This window comes from Corvus cornix, chromosome 4 (genome assembly GCF_000738735.6).
Source record: "Corvus cornix cornix isolate S_Up_H32 chromosome 4, ASM73873v5, whole genome shotgun sequence".
NCBI classification, from domain to species: Eukaryota; Metazoa; Chordata; class Aves; order Passeriformes; family Corvidae; genus Corvus; species Corvus cornix.
This window is the reverse complement of record NC_046334.1, coordinates 1,221,982-1,244,803: the sequence shown is the minus strand read 5'-3', so window position 1 is coordinate 1,244,803 and position 22,822 is coordinate 1,221,982. Positions and strand designations below refer to the sequence as shown.

Genomic DNA, 22,822 nt, shown 5'->3' with positions numbered 1-22,822 from the left:
TTACCATGAAAAATTACCAATTTCCAGAAGAGATTTCACTGCACAACACGGAAAGGACAGAAGGCCTGTGACAGATGAGGATTTAAAAGATTGCATATAAGCAATTTATCTATACAAACAGGTCTACGATTTTGTGAGCAAAATATATTCACAGCTTCAGCGTCTGGAGGACAAAGCCCTGGGCTTCCCTGCTTGTTTCCTAAAGAGCAGAGTTTGGCTCTGCCAGGCCACACCACAGCTGTACTCCTGCAGTGGGGAAAGCTGCTCATGCCTCCTCTCGGGCCAGCTGTCTCTGAGGAAGCCATTGACAATATTTAGGGCTGGGAAACTGCCCCTGTGCCAAGAAAAGAGTAATCAACAGCCTGAGGAACTGATATAAAGGAGCAGTAAGTGCCTACAGCTCCCCAGGCACCACAGCCCAGTGATCTTGCAGCACTTAGGCTGGTTTTTTTTCTTTTTTAAGAAAAAACAGCTTTCGAAACATGTTAAGGAAGCAAGAGACAACACAGACTCTAAACTCTGCTGCGAGCAGAGCTTTCTGAGTAAGTCCCTTCCAAGCATTCCCATATGGACCCACACAGCCTGACCCTCCATGGGCAGCCCCAAGCAGAGGGAGGGAGGATAAGCAGCTTGGGTGTTCCCCCTCACAGGAGCAACCCGTGCTTGCCAGCATGCATAACTTTGGGCTTTACCTCACAGAGACAAAGACACGTTAATTAGTGTCTCCACGGGCTCTGGAGGTGCTCTTGGGGGGAACAAGGAAATGCAACGGAGTTTTCCTCGAGCCTCTACAAAAACTGTAATTGCAGAGCTCCGTGTGGCACGGCAGGCTCAATAAGAGACCGAAAACCAATCAGCCAGTCTAGAAATAACAACATTAATCAGGCCCAGTGGGAACACAAGAGATGAGGACCCTTCCACCCGGGAAGCACACCCACCTCAGGGACGGAGCACAGCCAGAGGGACAGGGATGTCCCCTGTGAGAGCACAGCTGGCAGGGCAGGGAGAAGAGCTGAGGCCAGCCAGGGCTGCAGGGCTGGACACCTCTCCAAACAGGACCCCAAGCCCAGCACCTGTCCTCCCCTTGCAGCCTTCTGCCTAACCTGGCTGCTTACCTCAGAACTTTTTCTGCAGCATGCCTAGCTAAGGCAGCTCAGTCTAACAACCAGGAGGGTGCTAATCCCTATAAAGACATTTCTTTCACCGTAACATGGTGACAGCCACTCTTGTACAAAGGTGCTGAGGGCCTACCTTTCCTCTTGGCTGTCCTCACACCTTTCTCCTTAGAGCGGTCCTTCTCCGAAAGCTCCAGCTGCCCTGGGACAGCTCTCCAGCTCCTTGTGCAGCACCCAGCCCGATGGGATGCTCTTAAAGCCTGGGGCTGCATTTTATTTCGGGATGCTGCAAAGGGCCTCACAATTCCATAGCTAAAATGTATCCCTGGCAAGGAGGGGCCTGCAGTTGTTCCTTTTGTTATTGAGTTGTTTCTAAAGCTCTCAAGTGGGAGACAGGAAACCCAGCACACAGAGTCTATTTAAAACTCCCTTACCTCCCACCTGAGGCTGGCAGCTGCCTCTGAAATCTTTCCTTTTCTGCAAAGTTCGTGTTTAATTATGAATTGTTATTTATACTTGCCGCTTCCATGGTGCCTTTGGTATTTAATACCACACATGTCCATGAGTACACTCTGCTCGGCTTTTCCCTCATCTAAAAATATGGCCTGCTTGGATATTTTCCTTGCTGCTTGCTTGACAGTGAAAGAATACAGTGCTAGAGATTTAGGGCTTTTTTCAAGGAAAGCCTCCCTCAGAAGTTTCAGTGCCCCCTCCAGAAGAAAGGCAGCACCTCCTGACCCCACATCCATCTCTCCCCACACGGCCAGCACGGCCTTTCCACAGCAGGCATCTGTGAAACCCTCCCTACTTTTCACCACCTTCTTCAGAGCTCTTCAAGAACGCATGGGTGGCCTTATTTTATATTAATCAACTCCCTATAAGAGTGGTTTGCCAGTTGCTGCCATCTGATGTCTCATGGCCTTCCCGAGCTGCCACAGTCCCTGCAGGACTCAGCTGCTGTTTCAGGGAGATCCTTTGCCTCTGAGCAGGGCCGACTCTGAGCTCCTCTGGCCGCTTTATCTGCCTCCCGTGCTGACCTCCCGTTACCTGCTTACTTGGAACGTTTCACAGCACTTATCTTAACCTTTTGGGCTCCTGGCTCTTCTTCCTCACTTTCTTCAGTCTTCCTTATCCTTATTTACAACCGTCACATTCCAACACAGATTGGTTTTCTAAAGCCAGCCTGGACAGAAAGTGTGGGTGGGTGTCTCTGCCCAGCAGCTCTCCCAGCAATTATCGGAGTCTGCAGAGATCATATTCTTAATTAATTAAACTCCATGTTTCATAACAATAGTTCCCTGAGCAATGGCAGCAGCAGAAATCACTGCTCTCACTGAGGAAATGATGCAGTGCGAGCTCAGCTGCCTGGCTGTAATTCCCAAAGAGGAGACAGATTTTGCACAGAGAAGAGGCACAAACCCAGCTTCGGAAGTTTTGTCTGCTCATAGCATTTCTTTTCCAGCACAACAGCCTTACAGTTCTCTGGCTGCACTACCATGCTGTACTCTGCTTCTTTGCTTAGCTTCCAGGGATGAGTCTAGGATATGCCTGAGATCAGCCATAAACAGCACCTGGAACTATGTCTAAAAATTAACTTTTAAAAAATTTATTTTTCAGAACAGTTATTTTTTAATGGACCCATCTCTTGAAGCCATGATAACTGAGTTTAAACTGATACCTGGTTTGCTGCCATGATAATAGATGACCTAAGTCCCAGAGGATCCAATCCCCAAATGTTAACGGGTTTAGTAATTTTTAATATCTTGTTACCTCTAAGTCCAGTGTTGTTCTAGCAGAGAGGATGGAGATTAAATTCTCATTTTAAAATAATTTGGGACCAACAGGAGTATTTGTAACCACTGTCAGAATTAAAAGCCATCCTAGAAAAATAGGTGCTCACACAATGATGCTTCTGAAACCGAGATTAAAGCAAGAAACTCTTCTTCCAAGTTCTACAGCTATTTGTAGGCATTTCCTGATATTCTTCCCTTTGTATTGAATCAGAACCTAAGAGGAAACCCCCCTCCGCTACAGAAACAGCCGACAGCACATCACAGACACAAAAATATGGAGAAGCAGCAACAAAGCCGAACTGGGCTCTGACAGGCAGGAAGGACCCAGAGGAGTTAAAGCTGCTGGTTTATCCTCATAGCACCCCACATTACACAATGTCACAGGGCAGCCTGAGATCCCCAGCTCAGCCCAGTGACATAAGGAGAGCTGGGCAGCTTCACCTCTGGCTATCCTCATCCTGCAGGCAAGCTCTCAGCAGCTGATGCGCCGGAATTACATCTCCTTGGGAATGCAAACGCCACCTCCACGGCAGTCCCCCATCTCCTGGCAAACAGCAAGCCCTCCTGTCTCCTCCATGCTGTCAGGGAGAGGGATGCAGAGGGAGAGAGAGATCACACTCATCCCAGGCACCGACCTTGCCCGTGGCCATCCTGCTTGGCAGATCCTCCTGCTCCGCCTGAAAAGACTGGATTGCTTACGTATTTCTTATTTTGTTACCTCCTGTGGCTGGTCCAGAAATAGCCCGTAATCCACATCTCTGTCACGCTCCCAGAATCTCCTTTAGCTGCACTGGAAGTGCCCTGTGTGTCAGAGCACAAAGGCCCAGGTGCTCTCCTGGTAGCAGCAAGGTCTGCACAGGTTTGTTACTCTGTGCTCACGGGACCCCCAAGCTACACCAAGAGCCAAGACCAGCTGGAAACACGTGGGCAAAACAACTTTTTCATGAAAAAACATTTATAAATTGCACTGAAACCTCTCACGCTAATAATCTCTAAAACATTTGCTGGAGAAAGTCTCAGTCCCTGGGTAAAATCTCTTGCTTGTGACTCAGGACATTCACCTGAGATGAGAAACAGCCAGGTTTAATTCCACAGTCTAAATAAGGCACATGAGGAATTCAAGGCTGGTTCATGGATCCAAAACACAACAGGAAGCACATTTTCATCCTAAGCAGAGCAAGACAGAGTTTGAAATCTCAGTAAGGCTCTGTTGAGCACATGAATCTTGCGACTGAATTAAACATTCTTTCCAGAGATCTGCAGCAAGATCCAAGTCTCAAGTAGAAACAATAATATCCATGTCTGGGATTCAGATGGGTCAGTAAAGCTCAGGGGGAAAAAAAACCACGCAACCCTAACCCATTTACAGTGCTGCTGGCTGCTGCTTCTAAGAAACAGGACTACTTAATGCACATTTTCTGTACACATCACAGGCACATCCACCCTGATACCTGGTAAGACAGGATTACTAGAGCTGATCTTTGTGCCATAAGCCAATCATCAAAAGGGAAAAGAAGAACTTTTCCAGGAACGGTGCAGAGGGGGCTTGTGCTTTTCTACCTGCACAGGCCATTGCTTGAAGGCAAATTAAAGACATCACAGGATGGCGAATTTTAGATGGATACATCCCCCATTCAGGCACCCATCGCTTTCAGTCTAACGGTTCCTACATGGAGATTCCGAGCACGCAGAATTTCAGGGCAAACCAAGAGAGGCTGAGAAGTCACCTGGAATTAATCCAGACTCACAGCTTTCCTTCTCGGAGGGCTCTTCACTCAGGCAACTCCAACTTAAACAACCTCAATGAGCGCTGACCTTCAGGTCCACTGCGAAACAATCTGGAGAAAGGACACCACGTTTACCCTGTGCAACACTGTCTAGTCCTACTTGTCCAGCATTTTTCTGGCTTCCCCTTTTCTCTGGGATTGGATGGGTTTTAGTTGACCTGACCTCAATCCCACAATCTGGCCGCGCTGTGTTTGCACAGCCCCACACAAACCAGCTGCTCTGGCGCCGTACCTGTTTGCAAGCAGAGAGCTGAAAGGAGCCCTGGCATTCATTTGGGTTCCTCACTTCATTGGCCAAGGGATCTTTGAGAAAATGAACTGCCTCTTTGTCTGGGAGAGAGCCCTAATCCCCATTTTGCCCTGGAGGATTACTGGGTACTTAGAAAGGCACTCACATGCACATTTTTGGTTCGTGCCAGCTGCATTTGGGCCCACAATATGCAGCGTTCCCTTTGGTCTTTAGCTTTGACAATAGGCATTCCACTGCACCCAGACCTCGACCCGGAGACTGCCACCCTTTTAAAGGCACCCTAAATCCACGCTTTCTGAATTGGGGGCCTTCCCTGCTTTGCATGAGCAGTTGGCCCTCGGAGGCAGCTGGGCACGCAGCCCCGCAGCCCACAGTCCTTTCTTGTGCTGCCCAGCCGGCGTCGGAGCGCACAGTTCCCTGCGTGGCTCTGCCAAAACGACCTGGATCCTGGCTGGAAGGAAGAACCTGTAGGGCTCAGGCTTTAGCTTTTATCCCTAGTGAATTCCTGGCTTTTTGTAATAGAGGTTTACGATTATACTCTATCACAGCTTGCGGTTTGTGCCCCAGTACCACCCAGAGAGACTGTTCCCAAAGTGTGCTCCCTGCAGCTCTGGCCCAAATCTTTCTAGGGCTGTGGCTTAATTCTCAAAAGTTCTAATTCAGGATGAAGTTCAATGGAAGCAAAGGGCTCTAAATCAGTACTGACTTGAGCAGCACTTTGCCTGCTCAGGGAAGATCTCACCTTCTCAGGAGGAGACAATTGAGAGGTGACAATCCATCCTGCACCCCAATTCTACCTGCAAGTGAAATGCTTTCCTGCAACTTGTGCTCAGAGAGCTTTAACCCCCTCAGAAAACAGATCTACCTACTTATTGTGTCAAGACAGGAGTAAAACCACAGAGAAATGATGTTTTCATTCTTTTCTACCCCACGACTAACAGGACTATCCTATAGACTTGCTCTTGACCATTACCGAGCGTCTCTTGAGGTTTTTCAGAGACGCCTTTGGGGACAATACGGGATCAACTTGGGGAATCAGAGCATCCCCTCTCCTCCTGGGCTGTTCAGGACCAGGAGGCTGTGAGGCACAATCCTTCAGACCTGGCCATAAAAGACTGGGATCAGCTCTCTCTGTGGTGCATCAGATGAAGATGATGCATGGCAGCGCTCATGCCCCCTAAGGAGGAGGATCCTTAACACACCTGTCTCTGGAAGGACCAGGGACACCACACACAGGTAAATCAGCATCCTGACAGCTTCTGGGGTATCCCCACACTGAATCATGTGGATCTAGAGTCCTTCTGTATAAATGATAACATTTAACTTCTCTTACATTACACACACCAAAGCAGAAGATGGCTGTAAAGGACAAGTGTAAATGAAATGAAAAATGTAACTGCAGCTCCTACAAAGAAAAGCAGCCACAAGGAGGAAGGAAAAGCCATGCTCATATAATATAAAGATTAGTTTCCATTTTAGGATTTGGGAATTGAAACAATTCCATAGGAAAAGCCTGCAAACCCTCCATGCTGAAACAATAGTTATGTTCACAGCAAGAGATGCAACAAGCAGAAGATATTTCCCCACAATTACTCTTTTTACACTCACCCTTCAGATCAGCAATGTTTTCCAGCTACAAAAGGGCCATTCTGGGAGGGGGTGGGTCTGAATGTCAGGCAAGACATATCCTACCTGGGACCTGGCCACAGGGTGCAGACCTGAGACCTGAAAGGCAAGCCCAGTCCTCACTTGGAAACTTTTCCACCAGCAGCGTGGAGCTGGGACCAGGCTGGATCTGCTGGTGCAGCTCCTAATATGTTCCATACAAACCAAATGAGGTCAGTTCAGACCAACAATTTAAATGGTTTAAAGCTAAAGATTAAGGGAGTGCTTACAGGAGCTGTTCCAGTGGCGGATGGACGAGGTTTCTGACACTATGAGCCAGTGGGGCATTAACCTCTTCCGCCAGCACAGCTGGATCTCTCTTCCTTGCCTGCACTGGTGACACCCTGCACTTTAAGGAACACACCCTGAAATTTTAGCCCAGCAGCTCTCCTACGGAAATGTGGATGTTACCAAAGTGCTGCAACAGTGACTCAACTGCGTTTTGAAAAACTGGTCTCGGTGATTTGTACTAAAGGAGTGACAATCTGAGCATCTCTTCAGAGCGGGCAGAAGAAAGCCTCATACTCACATTTGTCACAGGCACAGTGAGCACCAAGAACTCAAGTCTGCAGCTGAATTGTCTCTCAGCTCTCTCTAACCTGATTATTTGCAGTGCTTCCTGGCATTCCAGATTTTAATTGCAGTAACTTGAGGGGTGGAGTGTAAAGGTCTAAATCACCTTTACAGGTGTTGCAATGCCTAATCCCCAGAATATGAGCTACTCCTTATGAGCTGCTTCTCCATCCCACATGCCAACCTCTTCCTGGACAAATTCCTGAACACCTTACTCAACACAGCATTCCATTCACTTCCTGGGGATTTCAGCAGGAGATTTGCCCAACTAAGAAATGAGGATAGATTGAGTAAGGAGATGAGGACTTGGCCAGCTGAATGAGAGAGCCCAAGGCAAGTGACAGAAATGCTGGCTGCTGAGATAAGAAATATCTGTTTGTCACTCAAAATATTTTTAGCATCTGCCAGTCTGGCAGAGATGAGCTTGGAAAAAGATGAGGGCTGCAACCATGACAAGGAACATGAGATGAGAGAGAAACCCTTGGCCCCTCTTGCCTGGTCCTACACCTCAGTGCATCCCCATTGCTCTCACACAAACCACCCCAAAAGCACAATTAGCCTTCCTGACTCCACTCCGCCCCCCCAGCAGGGAGCCATTTTAGGAGCATTAGGAGTTGTCTACACTGAGGAGATACCACAAGCATCTTTCCTGTACACAGCCCTGCGTGTGGGATCTTTTCCATGCACCCTGCCAGCAGGAAAGCTCTTCCCCATCACCCTGTCTACTGTGTTTTGGTCTGATGATCCTGAGCCTAGACCCAAGTCATTCCTTGCGCTCGAAGCAAGATCTGAAGGTGGGTCTCGAGATGTTCTTTGCAAGCACTGCAGAGCTGGATTAGCACCTGCAGAGGCTGCGGGAAGCTCACCTGGATGAGGTCAGGGGCTTCCCCATTGATGCTGCCCTCCAGTACCACTAAGGTGAAGCACCCCCAGGAAGAGTCAAGAGAAATTCCACTACAGGTTAGCATATGGCTTTGACTTCCAGGGAGAAGTCTCAGATCCTCCTGGGTTTCCAGGAACATGAAGGTTCTGTGCTGTAGATGTGAAACCTTTCACAGTTCTTGGGAAACCCAGAAAACCCCACTTAGCCTAAATGCCTGTCGCCTTTTAATGGGACTTTCATCACATCAGACACATCTTAAAAATCCACCCAAAACACTCTGAAACAGCGTGAGCTGCACTTCCTTGGAGCGGCCGCCCCCAAACACATTAAGGAAGCACGGAGGAGTACCCACAGCAGTGCCAAGTAGCAGTCTGACCTGAGGCCTTCACAGCAGTTACAGGTTAACAAGACATCAAAAACTCTTCTTCCCCAGTGGGAACAGCAGCACCCTCTCAAAGGAAGCCACACCCTCGCTAGGGACATGCAGTGATTTGGAGTCACAGCCTGGAAATCTCTGCATGTCAACAGGAAAAAGGGGAGCAATATATAACCCCCCTCCCAGCCTCTCCTCATGCACAGAACACGCTGTGCCATTGTCATTATCAACACCCCTCCCAAAAAGAAGCCTTGGTGGAGCCAGTTCCAAACACAAATTGAATCACAAGTGCCAAACCCGTTTGGAGAGAAAGCAGCAAACCCAAATCCTATTAAGCAGCCATCAGTGTCAATATTTATTCCTCACAGATCAGGGACAAGTGGCCTAATGAACACTGTCAGACTGTGCCTGGTGAGATGGAAGAGGAAGGGAATAGACAGACTTGGGGAAAGGACATCACATTAATCAGCATCACCCCTGCAAACCCCTTGACAGAAACAAGGTAGTAAACTCAGGAGCCACTTAGAAACTAAGCTCCCTTTTTGCTTCGACAGTGATAGCCCCCAGCTTCCAGCCTGGAGGTTTGGCATCCTTCACAACAGAGCCATCGGGCCCCATAAAACCTTTTCCTTTCAATCCACCTCTCAACACACACCTCTCTCTGGTGTGGCTTAACCACTCCCTTCCCAACACAGAGCAGATCCGTCCCGAGGTGTGGCCTGCAGGGAAACTAAGCACTCTAGCCAGCATGGAGTAAGGGGGCTCCCAGGCAAACAATGTCTGCACAGGAAGACAAACAAATCAAACCATGATTTCATAAGGCAAACTCCTTGGCTGCAAGAGTCACTCCAAATATCCCAGCTTCTCCCTGCAGATCATTCCTGCCCCTGGGGGGTGGTATAGGCCATTGACTTCTCCCTAGCCTACATGGGAAAACACGGTCTTAAGACAAACACACTACAGGCTTGGTATTTCCATCAGGGCTGTAGCTGAGTTTTTAGAGTTATGCCTTACTATAGCACATATTTGCTCCCATCTGTGCAGGGAAATTTAAGCTGCCATAGTGTGACGAGGATGCAGTCATTGTGCACAGGGGCCCTGTCCCCACTATAACTGTACTGGCCAGCAGTTATCATCACGTACTTTGCTTAAATTAGGCTGAAATGGAGTCTGTCTCCAGCCCGGAGCCCGTTTGTAACTGCAAAGGAATCTGTACCCTCCACAGCACACGAGACAGGATCAGGTCACCGCTGGAGAGCACTTGGCCTGGCTATTTTTATTGTCTCCCTGAATACTTTTCTTCAACACCATTTTGAGTTGCTGAAAGAATAGTAAAGATGAGATTTTTTTTTAAAATAAAAGACATGCTGATAATCCATGGGAACCATGTCCTTTTAACTTTTGGATGTTTCTCAAATCTCTGCCCAGGATGCTGAAGGCATTTTGAAGGCGCAACATGATGAAATCTAATCAGGGTGAAGTGGGCTGGTTTCATTTCCATCAGATTCCTCTTTCAAAGGCATAAATTTACCCTTCTGATCCCAACCTCTAGAACTGAGCCAATACAGCAGTTACTGCTACATCAAAAACCCACCCAATCCCCTTCTCTCGTGAACAACTGAAGACGGAAATTCCTCATGCTTCTTTAAACCCAAAGGACATTGCCACTAATTCGAGCCCTGGTGCAACTTGAATGTAAAGGATTAGAGAAGTGGCTCTCATCTGAACACAGGCAAGCATGCAGCAATGCAGCACACCAAGGGTAGCCAAGCTTTTCATTCCAGTTAAACTTGGGAACAATCCCCTAAATCATGGTTTCAAACACACAGGTTTTCTTTCCCAGTGACTGATACTCTCTGAGTAGTGTGGCTACAGTAGCCTGATCCTGCTGACCATGAGCCATTCTGTACTCCCACATCCAATAAAGTCCAGCAGCTTGCCAGCGCCAGCCAGTCACTCCAGGCCTGAACAAATGTTAGCCAAGTGGGAATCACACAGGGCCTTATAAAACACCCTGTTTGATGTCATATCCTCCTGATTTATTTACTTACACTGCTGCTGTGGTGAAGAAGCCCAGGGATGGGATGGACCAGGCCCCACCATGCCAGCTGCTCTGCAAACAGCATGTGAAAGACGACTGCTCACCCAGAGGGCTGACCATTAAAGCAGGGTCCACCCTGGCTAAACAAATGCAGGAAGGATGTTTTCCCCATCGCTGCTGTTCCCTCAGCAGCCTTCCTGAGTCCATCTGCTCACTGATGCCAGCTGCATCCTCCTGCTAGAGCCCAGCTTTTCTCCCATTGCTGCCAAGAGCTAGGATACCCTATAGAGGGAGAAGGGCTCTACATTACCCTGCTTTTATTCTCATAAAAAATCTCTTCAGGCCTACTGAACACAGGGGCACTTGTGGAGGCCCCTGGCTGCTGCAGGACCACAGCTTGCCCGTCTCCCAGAGGCAGGGCTCCCACGTGCCACGGCAGCAGCCCTCTCTGCAGAGCAATGCCAAGTAGGCTGCAGCTGGCCTTGTATGTCCTTATTGCCTTTTGAGTAATGTTTTATAGTTAAACTTCTGGCCTGGTGACCTCTGGAAGATAAGCTTCTGTGATTATTAAATGAACTTCCCCTTAAAAATTACAGTAATCCTGATTTCAGTTGAACTGAACTTCCCTCTTTGATTTAAGAAACAGAGGTGCCAAGCACCATTAATATGGGCCAACAAGCTCTCAATCCTCTAAATCCCCATATTATGGACCTGCAGAGCACCCCTCCCTCTCCCAGTTGCAGGCTGGCCTGGACTTCACCCCTCTTAGTCAAAGGAGTTTTAGGGCATTGATTTTTCCCTACTGTCGTTTCTGCTGGCGTCGAGGAAGCTCTGGACTCCACCTTGCAGTACCAGAGTCAGGCCCCCACGGCTGAGGAAACACAGCGGGCTGCTGAGCTTCACCCCACTGCTGACAGGGCTGAAGAGGGCTCAGGCTGGGGATGAGAAATGCACGTGTTTCAATGGGTGCTGCTGGTGGCACCTAATGTCACTTAAATTTAAGGCTGGCTTTTTTAGGCAGAAGAACATACAGAGATCAGAGTTTAAAATGCATTACAGCTGGGAATGAGAAAAGCAGACTTCTGGAGACCTCGTGGGCAGAAGAAGTAGGGGAGAAAGTTGGAATGAAGGCAAATGAGGTCTGTGGGTCACATTCCTCCCAAATTTACAAAGAAAAATGCTGGCTGATAATGTTACATTTGAATATCATTCTCTTCTTAGCCATTTAAAAGAGTCTGTGGGTCATTCCAACCAGGTGATAAAACTTCTCAGCTTCTGTCCCAGTATCTCGTTGCAAGGTGCCTGCCAGCAGAACTGCCTGCAGGAACACTACACTGCTTACTAAAACATGTAACAACACAGTGAGAGCGCACACGAAACCTCCCGCTGCTCTAGTGTGGGGCAATTGCCCCTAGAGAAAGAGCATTAAAGGGACCTTCAAGCCCCGCAGCTCTTGCCCAGCTGCAGCCCGGACAGTGGGATGATGCAGTCCAGGACGTGTCCGTGCAATCACAGCACAAGGACGGCGTTTAACTCCCACCTGGAGAACCCCTCCGAGCAACGAGTTTCAAAACATACGGACCGGGGAAGCGCGGCGCGGCGGGGTCTGATCCTACACCCCTTCCCTCCCCGACTGCTTCTTCCCAGCATCCAGAGGCTCCGAAAACACCGAACAAGAAAACAGCAGCTGGAAGGGGAGGGGGCGGGCGCCCTTCTCCGGGAGACTCCGCCGGTGCCGGCCGGGCTGCGGGGCCGCCGCCTTTTGTTAGCTCGCCCTGCCCTGCCCCTGGAGAAGGAGCGCGCCTGCCCCGCACCCCGGGCAGTCCCCGCACGCCGGGTCTCGTCCGCCCCGCCGCCTCCAGCACCCCACTCCCCGCGCATCTCCGTTCCGCGCGCAGCCCCGCTCCCCGTGCATCCCTCGCTCCCGCACATCCCCGTTCTCCGCGCATTCCCGCTTCCCGCGCATCCCCCCGTTGCCCGCGCATCCCCCCGCTGCCCGAGTTTTCCCCGCTCCCGGCCCGCCGCAGCGCGGTCCTCCCGCAGCGGCCGCACTCACCGTGCCCCGGGGCGCGGACGGCTCCGCGCTCACAGCCGCGCCGGGCGAGGGCGCCTCCGGCCGCCCCCGGCAGGTGCCGAGACGGGCAGCCCGCCCCCAGCACCGCCCCGCACCGGGGGAGCCCCCCCGGCACGGCTGCTGCAGCCCGGAGCCCCCTACAAGCTCCTCCATCCCGCCACAGCCCGGCCACCGCATCTCCATCCCCGCACCAGCATTGCGAACTGCCTGAGCTCCCGGCCGGGCGCAGACCTCAGAGAACTGGGCTCCCTCCGAAGCCCCGCCATTCTTCCCCTGTCCCTCTAGAAGTCCAGTCGCACCTTCCCGTAAGTCAGCGGCCGTTTCGGTGCTTCCGACTGCCCGCTGAGGTCCTGCCTCGGGAGCGAGGGTCACGGGCCACAGCAAAGCCACGTTACTGCTGCGGTGGCTTTAACAGCGTCTGCTGTCACCTGCTAGGTTCGTTTCATACAGGACACTTAACCGGCAAATGAGATACATTAAATTAATTTTAAAACTACATGAAGCTGAATTGTTGTGTCTCACAAAGGAAGATAAAGGCAGAGACAAGATAAATAAACCCTTTCCATTTCTTGTATTGCTGTGAAAAACTAAAGAAAACCCTTCATGCTGCACAATGATTTGCATTACAGGGGAAGGAGTTCAAGTTTCAAGTAAGAATTCGTACTTCTAATGCCCTGCTGTTGGCTGGCATGAAACAAGCACGGTGCTATGATGGAGCTGAGCTGGTTTGTGCCTAGGAACTAAAGTGGCCAGACCTGGTGGTGTGGAAGTCTTTGTGGCTGAAGACTGCAGGATTTTATTTTCCCCTTCCCAGTGGTGACATTTTGTAGGTGAAATGAAGTCAGTTTCTGCTTTCCCACCCTGCCACTTGCCATCCTCATTCCTGCCCTTTTGATGCCAAACACCTGCCTCTCCCTTTCTGCTCTGTACCTTCCTTTAAGACTCCTGGGTTTTTATCTGGGGGCTGTTTCCTCTCAAGGAGTGGCTCCATGTTCACCCCTGTTTTTTGGATTTGCGTGTGGATGTGAATACAGCGCCTGCTCCTTTAACAATCCCTGAACTCAAACTCCTCTGCAAGCTGCTGGCAGCACCAGAGAGCTGTGAAGAAGGAAGATGGCAAGTGGGGGAATGGGAAGAAAATATCTTATGAACCCAGAGACGTGACTGAAGGAGATGCCGGAAAAATTGCTCTTCACAGTGTGAGTATCTGGCCCATAATGATCTTTTATCCAGGAATATCCAAACATCACCCGAAAATATCCCTATTTTATAAAGAAAGAGACAGGTATTTTACAGAGTGAGGAAAAGGGATGAGATCTTAATCTGAGCAGGAAAGAATCCCGCTGCCAACATGCTCTTCACAAGAGGCACTGGCCTCCCTGAAGCCATTTGTTCACCCACTGTTAAGCTATTGCAACATGTTACATAGATAATTTTATTTCTGTTTATAAGTAACTTATTCTGGCTTAGTTTAAAATGGTTCCTGTTGATCTGAACTAAAATATTGAATGGGTGCATCTGTATCAGGTCAAATTATGCTCAGCCAGTGCTACTTTTCATACTGATGTCTCTCTCCCAATCTGCAAACTCATAATCAGCAGCCTGAAATGTTGAATACTTCATCAGCTGCAGAAATCACAGTGATAAACCAGCATGGGAGATGCAGAAAAAACACCTGAGGTGATGTTACAAAGGCAGTGAGCATTATGTCTGAGTCCTAATGATGAAACCCATCACGAGGTGGCACTTCTCTCAGCAGATTAAGTGCCATTTCCCGTATTTTTTTCACTTGTGCTTCCTAAGGAGAGTATTTGGTCTGTGTAAAACCTGGGTGCTGTCACACACCTGGTTTGTGATGGCTTTGAGCTCTCACGGCTGGATTTCTACCAGGGACAACAACACACTCTTCCCGTGCACGTGCCTAAGGGGATGCGTCATCAGGATGGGTTAATAATTTCAACAGCTCTAGATGACTGTCTTGTGACACAGAAGGGCAGGTTTGGGAAGCAGGATTAAACAGGCTGCAAGTGAGGGTGACTCGGGTGGTGCCTGCCTTCCCGTCCCCTTTCACGGCAAGAGGCCCTTTCTGATCCAAGCCGAGCACACCCATCACCCAGCTCAAGAGCCAATGTCTGTAGCCACCAGCCAGGGTGATGCTGCTGCCAGCAGAGCTCCCCCGTGCTCCAATGTCACCCATTGGAGGCATGGCTTTTGCTATCACCTCTCCCAATGGCATGATTTCTCCCCTCTCTGACTGGAAAGCTACATGGAACGCTGTATATTCCCACACCAGCATGTGCAGTGTGTCACCTGCTCAGGATTATTCCATTAGGAGCCAGATGGACCCACGATAATTTGCTCTGTGAAATGATCCCAGACGGTTTTTATTGATATTTTAAACACTTTAAGTGTACTTTGCATCTTAACCAGCCATTTGGCAAGATAACGAGCAGCAAACAGGGTCACAGACGTTACCAGGCAATGAAACAAAGTCCGGTTTTGGGATGTGATCATAAAAACCCACGAACGCTTGTCCTTTTGTGAAAAAAAACAACAACAAAAGCATTACCACCCATAGCATAAACCTGAGGCTCCCCATAACCTTGGACTATTTACTGAGGCATGATAGCACTTAGGATAGCACAGGGACTCGCCCTGAGGCAGATGACAGGCAGCTAATCCAAGTGGGATCACTGTGAGGGATCACAACAAGCACATACTGCTGACAAAATGAAACCTTCCGCACAACTTCCATCTGTGCTGCCCTGGAGCAGCGAGCACAGGTGCTGCGGGGAGCTCTGGCTAATGGCAGCCACAGCTTGGAGGTGCTGAGTGTCCACAGCTCACCTCGAGCCAGTGTCCTGGCTGGAATGCCTCACGGGCCCTACACAGCTAAACCCATCCCAGCCACACCCTGGCCTTTGTGCATTTCCCTCCTGATCCTGCTTCAACGGAAAAGTGTTTGTTGCCTGTTCAGTTGGAGCAGCACTGGATGACATGTCCTGTATGTCACGCCACAGCTCAGCTCCCACCCAGCTATCTCCAGGACTTCTTGCAGCAGGACCAGCCTCTGCGCCCTTCAGTGCTTCTTCTGGAAAGAAAAGCCCTTCCATACAAATAAATGAAAGAATGTCTGTAACAAAGCAGGATTCCTCCACCAGCTGACCCTTGTGACACCAGTATCAAATATTATATCCTGCAAGGGATAAGAACCAGGGGGAGGACTCAGAGGGCTGCTTTTAATATTTTTTGCCAGATCTTGGTTTCTTACTCAGTGTTTGCTTCCGATGGCAGTTTAATCCTATTTAAGCACAAGAGCAGAAATCTATCATCTCCCTCAACAATCATGGGTCTTTTTAAGTTTTCCTCTGTCCTGCTGGTGTTCTCACTGCTTTGAAAACGTCTATTCTTTGACTTACAGAAAACCTGAAGAAATCAGAGCTGGACCCTACAGTGCCCAGACAGATTCCGACCTGTGTCTCCCAACTGCAGCAAGTTGCATTGGAAGCAGAGTGAACTATGGCAGAGACAGATATGAGTTGGTGTCTGGAAGGTCCAGTGAATCCCTTGCCCATCTCCCTACCCTTTCCCACCTGGATAGAAGCAAGCAGGTAGTTTCACTTCAGCTCCCACATCACAGTGAACAGGCAGGGTACACACTGCTGCCATCAGCTCCAGAGCCTGCCAGCTGGGCTGGAGCAAGGACAGAGAGCCTAAAAACCCCTGTGTACACACCACCGTGATGGGCATTGCCTTTGTTTGCCTTTGGGAGTAGATGAAGACACCGTAGGACTGCCACATCCCATCCATTCCCAGAGATGACAGGAATGTCTCTGCTGTGGGGAACCAAAGGACTCAGGCATTCATCCAGGAGTCTTTTCTCTTTTGTTTTTTCCTACTTACCACAAAAAAGCCTCCAGTGTTCCTGTTCTCCACCTGCCTGGGTCCCTGGCAGCTGGATGCCTGGTACTGCCATGCCCAGTGAACAGGGTGCTCCCAGGGGCATGGGATAACCAAGGAAGCTTCCCTCTTCCTGTTTAAATAAAGCTATGAGGTGGGAGAGCACCACATGCCCACAGTGATGGCACTAGAGGAGTGTCCCTAGATCCCTGTGCTCCCCCTCATGCCACACTTCCCCATTTTCCCAGCCTCATATTTCTGGCAATGTGAGCTGCTGGACACAGGGCTGGGATACGGCTGGTTCACAGAGATGGGAAAAAGCTCTTATTTGATGTATGAAAAGACAATGTGAAACAGCCCCAAAGGAACCTGTCCTGTGGCTGTTCCTCGTGCCCCTGGCTTCCTGGGCATTGCAGATGCCAGGCTGCAGCACAGTGGGGCCCATCCTGCATTTGCTCAGGCAGCTGTTGTGAAATGCGAGACCCTCATCACGTCTGCTGGGGGAGGAAGGGAAGGCGTGGGATGGACAGAGGAAATAGGGTTTTGAGATAAGCCATGGGCTGCATTGAAGAAGGATGATTTCCTTTGAGGAGTGTTTGCAGTGCTGACCTACCCACAGACCATGAAGAGTGAGAGCACGGAGGGGCTGGAGCCAGGGCCATCAATCAGGAGGGAACAGAACTCCCAGGGAGGCTCCGGTTTTCCAAAACGTGCCCAGTCGCCTTTTGGTATGGAAAACCTGAACCCATGAGTTGTTCAGAGCCAGGACTCTTTGAATCCAAGCCTGTAAAGCTGGGGGAAGTTTAGAGAAACTCCCTGTCTTGGCTCATCTCCAAGTCAAATTAACTCTTGGAAGGTGAGGAGGTGTTCAGATAAGTATCAAATCGCTCTCTAATGGGTCAAGGCCATTTTTTCCAGTGAACAAAAGGGATTTTTATTGGATCTCTCTTACACTGCATATCTCAGACTGAACTTAAGATAGCTGTGAAAAAAATTAAGAAGTGAGGAAGTCCAAATCCTGCAGCAATGAATAAAACCCATTATTAAATTTCCTCATGAAGACTTCACCCAAATAAACCCAATGAAAAATCAGTTTAAGATTGAACTGAGTCTGGATGCGAGAGGATTCTAAGGAAATTCACTATTACGAGGGGAATTCTAAGGGGAATTTGGAAAGAAATCATATATTCATATGTGCCGACTCAGGGGAGTTAATTCCTAATGTTTTTATTCAACTATCCTGTCTTCTGCACTGAAACTTTCTAGACTACGTCCCTAAGTTTTCCTTTGGTTCTTGGTACCGCAGTCACTGTGAGCACCACTCTGTGTGTGGAGATATTCCTAAGAGAGAAACAAATCATTATGACAGCATAAAGAGGAAATTGTGGAAGGCTTCTTAAACACTTCAAGGAGAGGAAATGTGCAGAAAATAGATGTAAATCCATTTTTCCTCCAACATCCCAGAGAGGTGAAAGGAAGGCAGCGAGAACCGCAGTTTTCTCTTGCAGTGAAAAAAACCCTCTTTCCTTCTGAGCTACTGACAAAAAGATTTAGGGAAAAGAAGAGAAAAAAAGGGCATTTGTACAGTGAAGAAAAAAGGGAGAAGGCTTTGAAGACCTAATTAACAGACTCTGTCCCAAGTCACTTCAGTTCAGCTGCATCACAAAACTTTGACAGAGATCCATGGGACCACAACAACCTGCCCAAGAGAATAGGACACTCTAAACAAAACTAGTTGCTCCAAAACCCCACCCCCTCCAAATCCAGGGGGCTGGGAAGGGGAGGAGGCTGCAGCTGAGGGCCTGTTTTCCTGCTCACTAATAAATTTAGTTTACAGAACCTTTTGTGAGTCCTTTTTAAGGATGTTTGTTGATTAAAGCGGCAAACAACAAACTTAGCCTTAATTTATGCTTCTTTTAACATTTCAAGCTTGGGGGGGGTGCTTTTTATAGGAGTTAATGAGGCAGAATAGGTTCTTTAAGGGGAAGATATTTTCTCACCAAATTAAAACCTGTATTGAAAATAAAAGAATGAGATGAAGGTGGCTTTTCTTTCAGAAGTAAATAAATCTTGGAGTAGGAAACTTCTCACGCACTTGGAACTGTCCTTATCGGAGAGATCAGAGAACAGCAGGTTCACAAGATGTTCTCGCTCCCCTCATTTTAAATTTATTTTGCCTTCCTCCTTTCATGTAAACAGTAATAAAGCATTATTTGCTCTAAATGTGCAAACAGCTCCAGCGTGTGAGAGCAAGGAAACACTGGGAACTGTTCTCATTTGCCACAGCAGAGCCACGAAAGCCCAAGGCAGGGTCTTGGCCCCACCATAACCCAGACAGGGCAGAGAAATGGGCCACATCGTGCCCCCTCAGACACCTGGGCAAGTCTTCGAGTAGCTCCCAGCAGGATCCCAGGTCAGGCTGAATTTTCCAAATTAAAGCCTGCTTCGAATCTACTGCATTTTGGCAATCTGGGATAGCAGCATAAGGAAAGTCAAGTACCAGAGTGGGCAGTGCTGGAAGCTACCGTGACACCAGTAATCAGCACCGGATGTCATTAACTGGGGACAAACAGGCAGAACAAGGTCCCTATGTGATAGGAGAGCATCAACCCTGGTTCCTCTCGGAAATGGGGAAGAAAGCCTCCCTTTCATGGCAGCTCCAAGCACACTTGAGGAGATAACCCTGTTTGTCTTCGCCGGAAAGGCTGACTGAACGCCAGCCTCGCAGGTACAAACTGGTCGGTGCAGTCTCCGGACAAGCAGCTGCACTTTGGGGGGATTCTGGTTTTCAGTGAAATGTCAGTATTTTCTCTGGAAAGAAGCCCACCCTTTTGGCTTATTCCTTACCAAAAGGAATTCAGATGTTTGTAGTGTTTTGCTGAATTATCCCTACTGTATGGGTAAGAACAGGGCTAAGCCTGCTCTGGAGTGCAAATACAATATTTTCCCTTCCATCTTTGGAAATCTGCAGACAAGGCACCCATGAGCAGTCTATAACTTCCCCCAGGATGCTGGGAGCTTTGCAAGAAGGCTGTGCTTACCCTCCTGCTACTGGCAGGCTGACCAGGGGTAGGGAAGCCCAGTGCACCTGTGGGAAGCCGTGGCAAAGCCCGTGCCTTCTGCAATCGAGCAACAGCTCACCTCAAATTTCAAGGCAGTTGTAAGATTCAGCACTGCCACGGGAGGGTATGAATGGGGCTGTTTTCATATCTGCCATGCAAATGTCTGTTAGCACAGCAATGTTATCCGTTGTTATCCGCAAACAGCAGGATTTTATCCGCCGGCCTCCCTCTCTGATCATGGAAAATGTATACACAGGATAGCCGAAGGAACTTGAGCCGACAGCCAGCCACTCCCCGTGAAACCACATACTGCAGGAATGAGAAAATGAGCTCACCAGGCACCAAAAAGTCAGCACCCAGGGAAATTCCAGCGTTTGGTAATGGCTTGGGAAGATCAGCCCCTGCAAACTCAAATGCTGTGTGGAGCTGACCTGCAAAGCAGCTGTGAGAGAAAGAGAGAGATCAGCCAGAGAATGACTAAGAGAGGTGAAAGAAAGAAATTATGTGCTCTTCTGTCAGTCCATGAAAGCACAGCAACAGGCATTAGCTGCAGATATGCAGCCATGGAGAGGCATGGAAGCACTTCACAGGGAAAGCAAGGAATGCACCAACAAAACTTCACAGAGGAGTCCCCAAGGCAGGCGGGGAGAAAAGAGGGTCTCCAAAGGGAGACTCCTGGCTGGACTGAGATATTTCAGCGTCCGAAATATCCAGAAGAAACATTTGCAAGCTGTGAGCCATCCAAAGCAATGGGATATGAAGATAAAGCAGAGAGAATCTAAGGGCTAAAATCACATAAACTCGATGAAAGCAGTTCCAGCATGTTGGAGTCTGGAGGGATAGGAGGCAAAGCTTCTTCATGAACTTCCCCCCTGCTCTCTTGTGCACATATCCACAAAGCGCAGTCTGAAATTCCCCAGTACTGAGCATCAGCTGGGAATGTTTCCTGGGCTCTCCCACTGGAAATGAAAATCTAAATAAAGGGGGAAATCCCTCTAGTTGCTGTGGACAAGGTGCCTGCTCCAAAGCTGCTGAATGGAATGGAAAACCTTATGCTGAGCACCTGTAGCTCCCCTCAGTTATGATTGCTCTGCACAGCACTTACAATTCCATTTCTAATTAAGAGCCATCAACCAGACTCCGAATCAGATGGCGTCAATCAGCATAATTCCCTTTTTCCTCTGTCTCTGGTGGTGCTGGAAGAGAAAATCCCTGTGCTGTTCTTGCAAGTGCCAGGTGTCCCAGTCACAAGAAAGAGCTGCACCTGGCTGCAGACACAACCCTCAAGAGCTGTGCTGGGCTATGGGGCAACAAAAATGGACCAATGGGCTCAGAGTTCAATCCTCCTTCTCACAGGGACTCCCTGTCAGGTCAAGGCATTGGACCTTGGCGTGCGATTGTAACTACAGCTGGTCAAAAATTTACTGCAGACGCTGGTTCTGTTCAATGAAATACCTGCAGGAAGCATCTACTGATTCACTCACACGCTTAAAAATAAATTGAACTGTTTTCAGGTTTTTTGGAATGAAATGAGAATCCTCCAGATCAGCCTCTCACATGAATGATTTGTTTATTTTCTTTTTTTTTCACTGAATCCACTATTTCAGACCTTCCGTCTTTCATTCACTGGGTTTTTTTACAACCCTCTGGCTGTCAGTTTCTCCCCCACAACCTCTACTTATTTTATTCTTTTTCTAAGCCCTCTTATCTTCAAGAAAGGATGCATTTTAAAAATAAAACAGACTTTTATTGTAGGAACTTAAATTTTAGACATTATCATGAGTGAGTAAGCTGAAGCAAATTTGCTCTTTTTCCTACCTGGGTTGGTTGTGCAATGCTAACAATTATTCCGAGAACTCAGAATTTTATAATCTCTCAGACACACTCTGGTTCGGCCCTCCACCTTGGGTAAACACATGGCGTGTGTACAGTACTTTGGATTCACTTAATAAGCCAATGGATGTCACTGTTGCTCTACACAAACCAAAATGGGAAAGCAGAGAAACATAATTAAACCAAAATAAAGTTACAGGAGAGAGTTCTCTAACCTGGTGTGTGCTGGTTACACTGGGCAATTCCTTCAGGGGCTTCCTAAGTGCATGTCTAAGGTATCCCAGTGTAACTACAGAGATAAGGTCAGGCTAACAGCTGGGTATAAAAAAGGAGGGCTTCAGAAAGGTTCCTAAAAAGGAACCTTATGGTCCCTGCCACTTAACCCCTTCATTTGCAGCCTCCCCCGAACCTCAGCAGCCAGAAGAGTTTGTTGATGAGTTTCCTGGGAAGGACCCACCCTTGTGCAGCAGGATGCTCCAGGCTGGGACAAAGTAGGTCACCAGGAGGCTCCTTCAGCCATGGCCAGAGCTGCAGCTGCCGCATTTCTAGGTCAGTGCTCACTCCTGCTTTAATGGGTTGATAAAGGCTTAAGAAACAAGTGGAGGTTTTGGTTGCACTCCTGTGTGCCAGGCAGCAACTCAACATCTCATGAGAGGTGCTGTCACTTGAGAATTGCTGTTGCAATGAGGGGTAGTTTACACTGAATTACTGGCACAGCTCAGGGAAACCAGGAGAGAAAGGCAGGGTCACCAGAGCACAGAAAATACGGCCCAAAAGTAGAGATAAAAGTTTAGAATGCTGTGACGGAAAATGAAGAAAAATGCTTCAAAAGGTATGAGGAGTGTGAAGCTTCTGACCCTGGTCTAGTTCTGTCAAAATCTGGGAACTGTCCCTCACATACATGGACTCTGCCTCTGTGACAAGAGCTCAAGGCAACTGGAATTTGTTTCCTGAAAGAAAGAATATTATTTGATCAATTGGGAAAGAAAATGCCTAAGGCTGGCCCAAATTTAATATATTTGGATCTAAAATACACTTGGGATAAGTGTAGTTATCCCAAAGTGTTGGTAAGAAGAGTAATTCCATTCCTTGCGCATGCTGTTTAGCAAGTAGCCACTATGCAAACCAATAAAGCCAAAAAAGGAACCTCAAATGCCAATCATTTAGCACTGGGAGCTACACAGAACCACTGGACCACACTGCTCCCACCAAGCAAGGAACTCAGCCTGAGACATTGTCAAGATGCTGATCAAATAAATGAATTTGTTATCCTATGAGATCCCTCAGGAAGATCTCCGAGCCCTGTCTCAGAACATGCCGAGCTCACTGAAGTCTCTCCCAAGAACCAGAAGCCTGTGAGTTGCCTAACTGCACCACCTAGGAAGGAGCCTGTGGTAAAGCCCGTGTCAGGCACAGCTGTAGTTACTGTTCGTGCCTGCTCTGAGGACATGGGGCTGTTCCACACAACCA

The 22,822-nt window shown here is 48.6% G+C and overlaps 1 protein-coding gene across 6 annotated transcripts in view; it reads right to left on the bottom strand.

Moving 5' to 3' along the window:
• SHROOM3 (shroom family member 3) overlaps window positions 1-22,822 on the bottom strand; it is a 116,454-nt gene that overhangs the window by 27,686 nt on the left and 65,946 nt on the right. Inside the window, exon 1 of one of the 6 annotated variants that reach the window (XM_039550455.1) lies at window positions 3,544-3,580. The exons of 4 other annotated variants lie outside the window; for them this stretch is intronic. Coding sequence is in view for 1 of the 2 variants with exons in the window: in XM_039550452.1 (XP_039406386.1) it covers window positions 5-96 (92 nt within the window). In the remaining variant the exon portion in view is untranslated. Of the gene's footprint in view, window positions 1-4; window positions 439-3,543; window positions 3,581-22,822 lie in introns of those variants that run through there. One more of the 6 variants, XM_039550452.1, reaches the window with a different exon arrangement.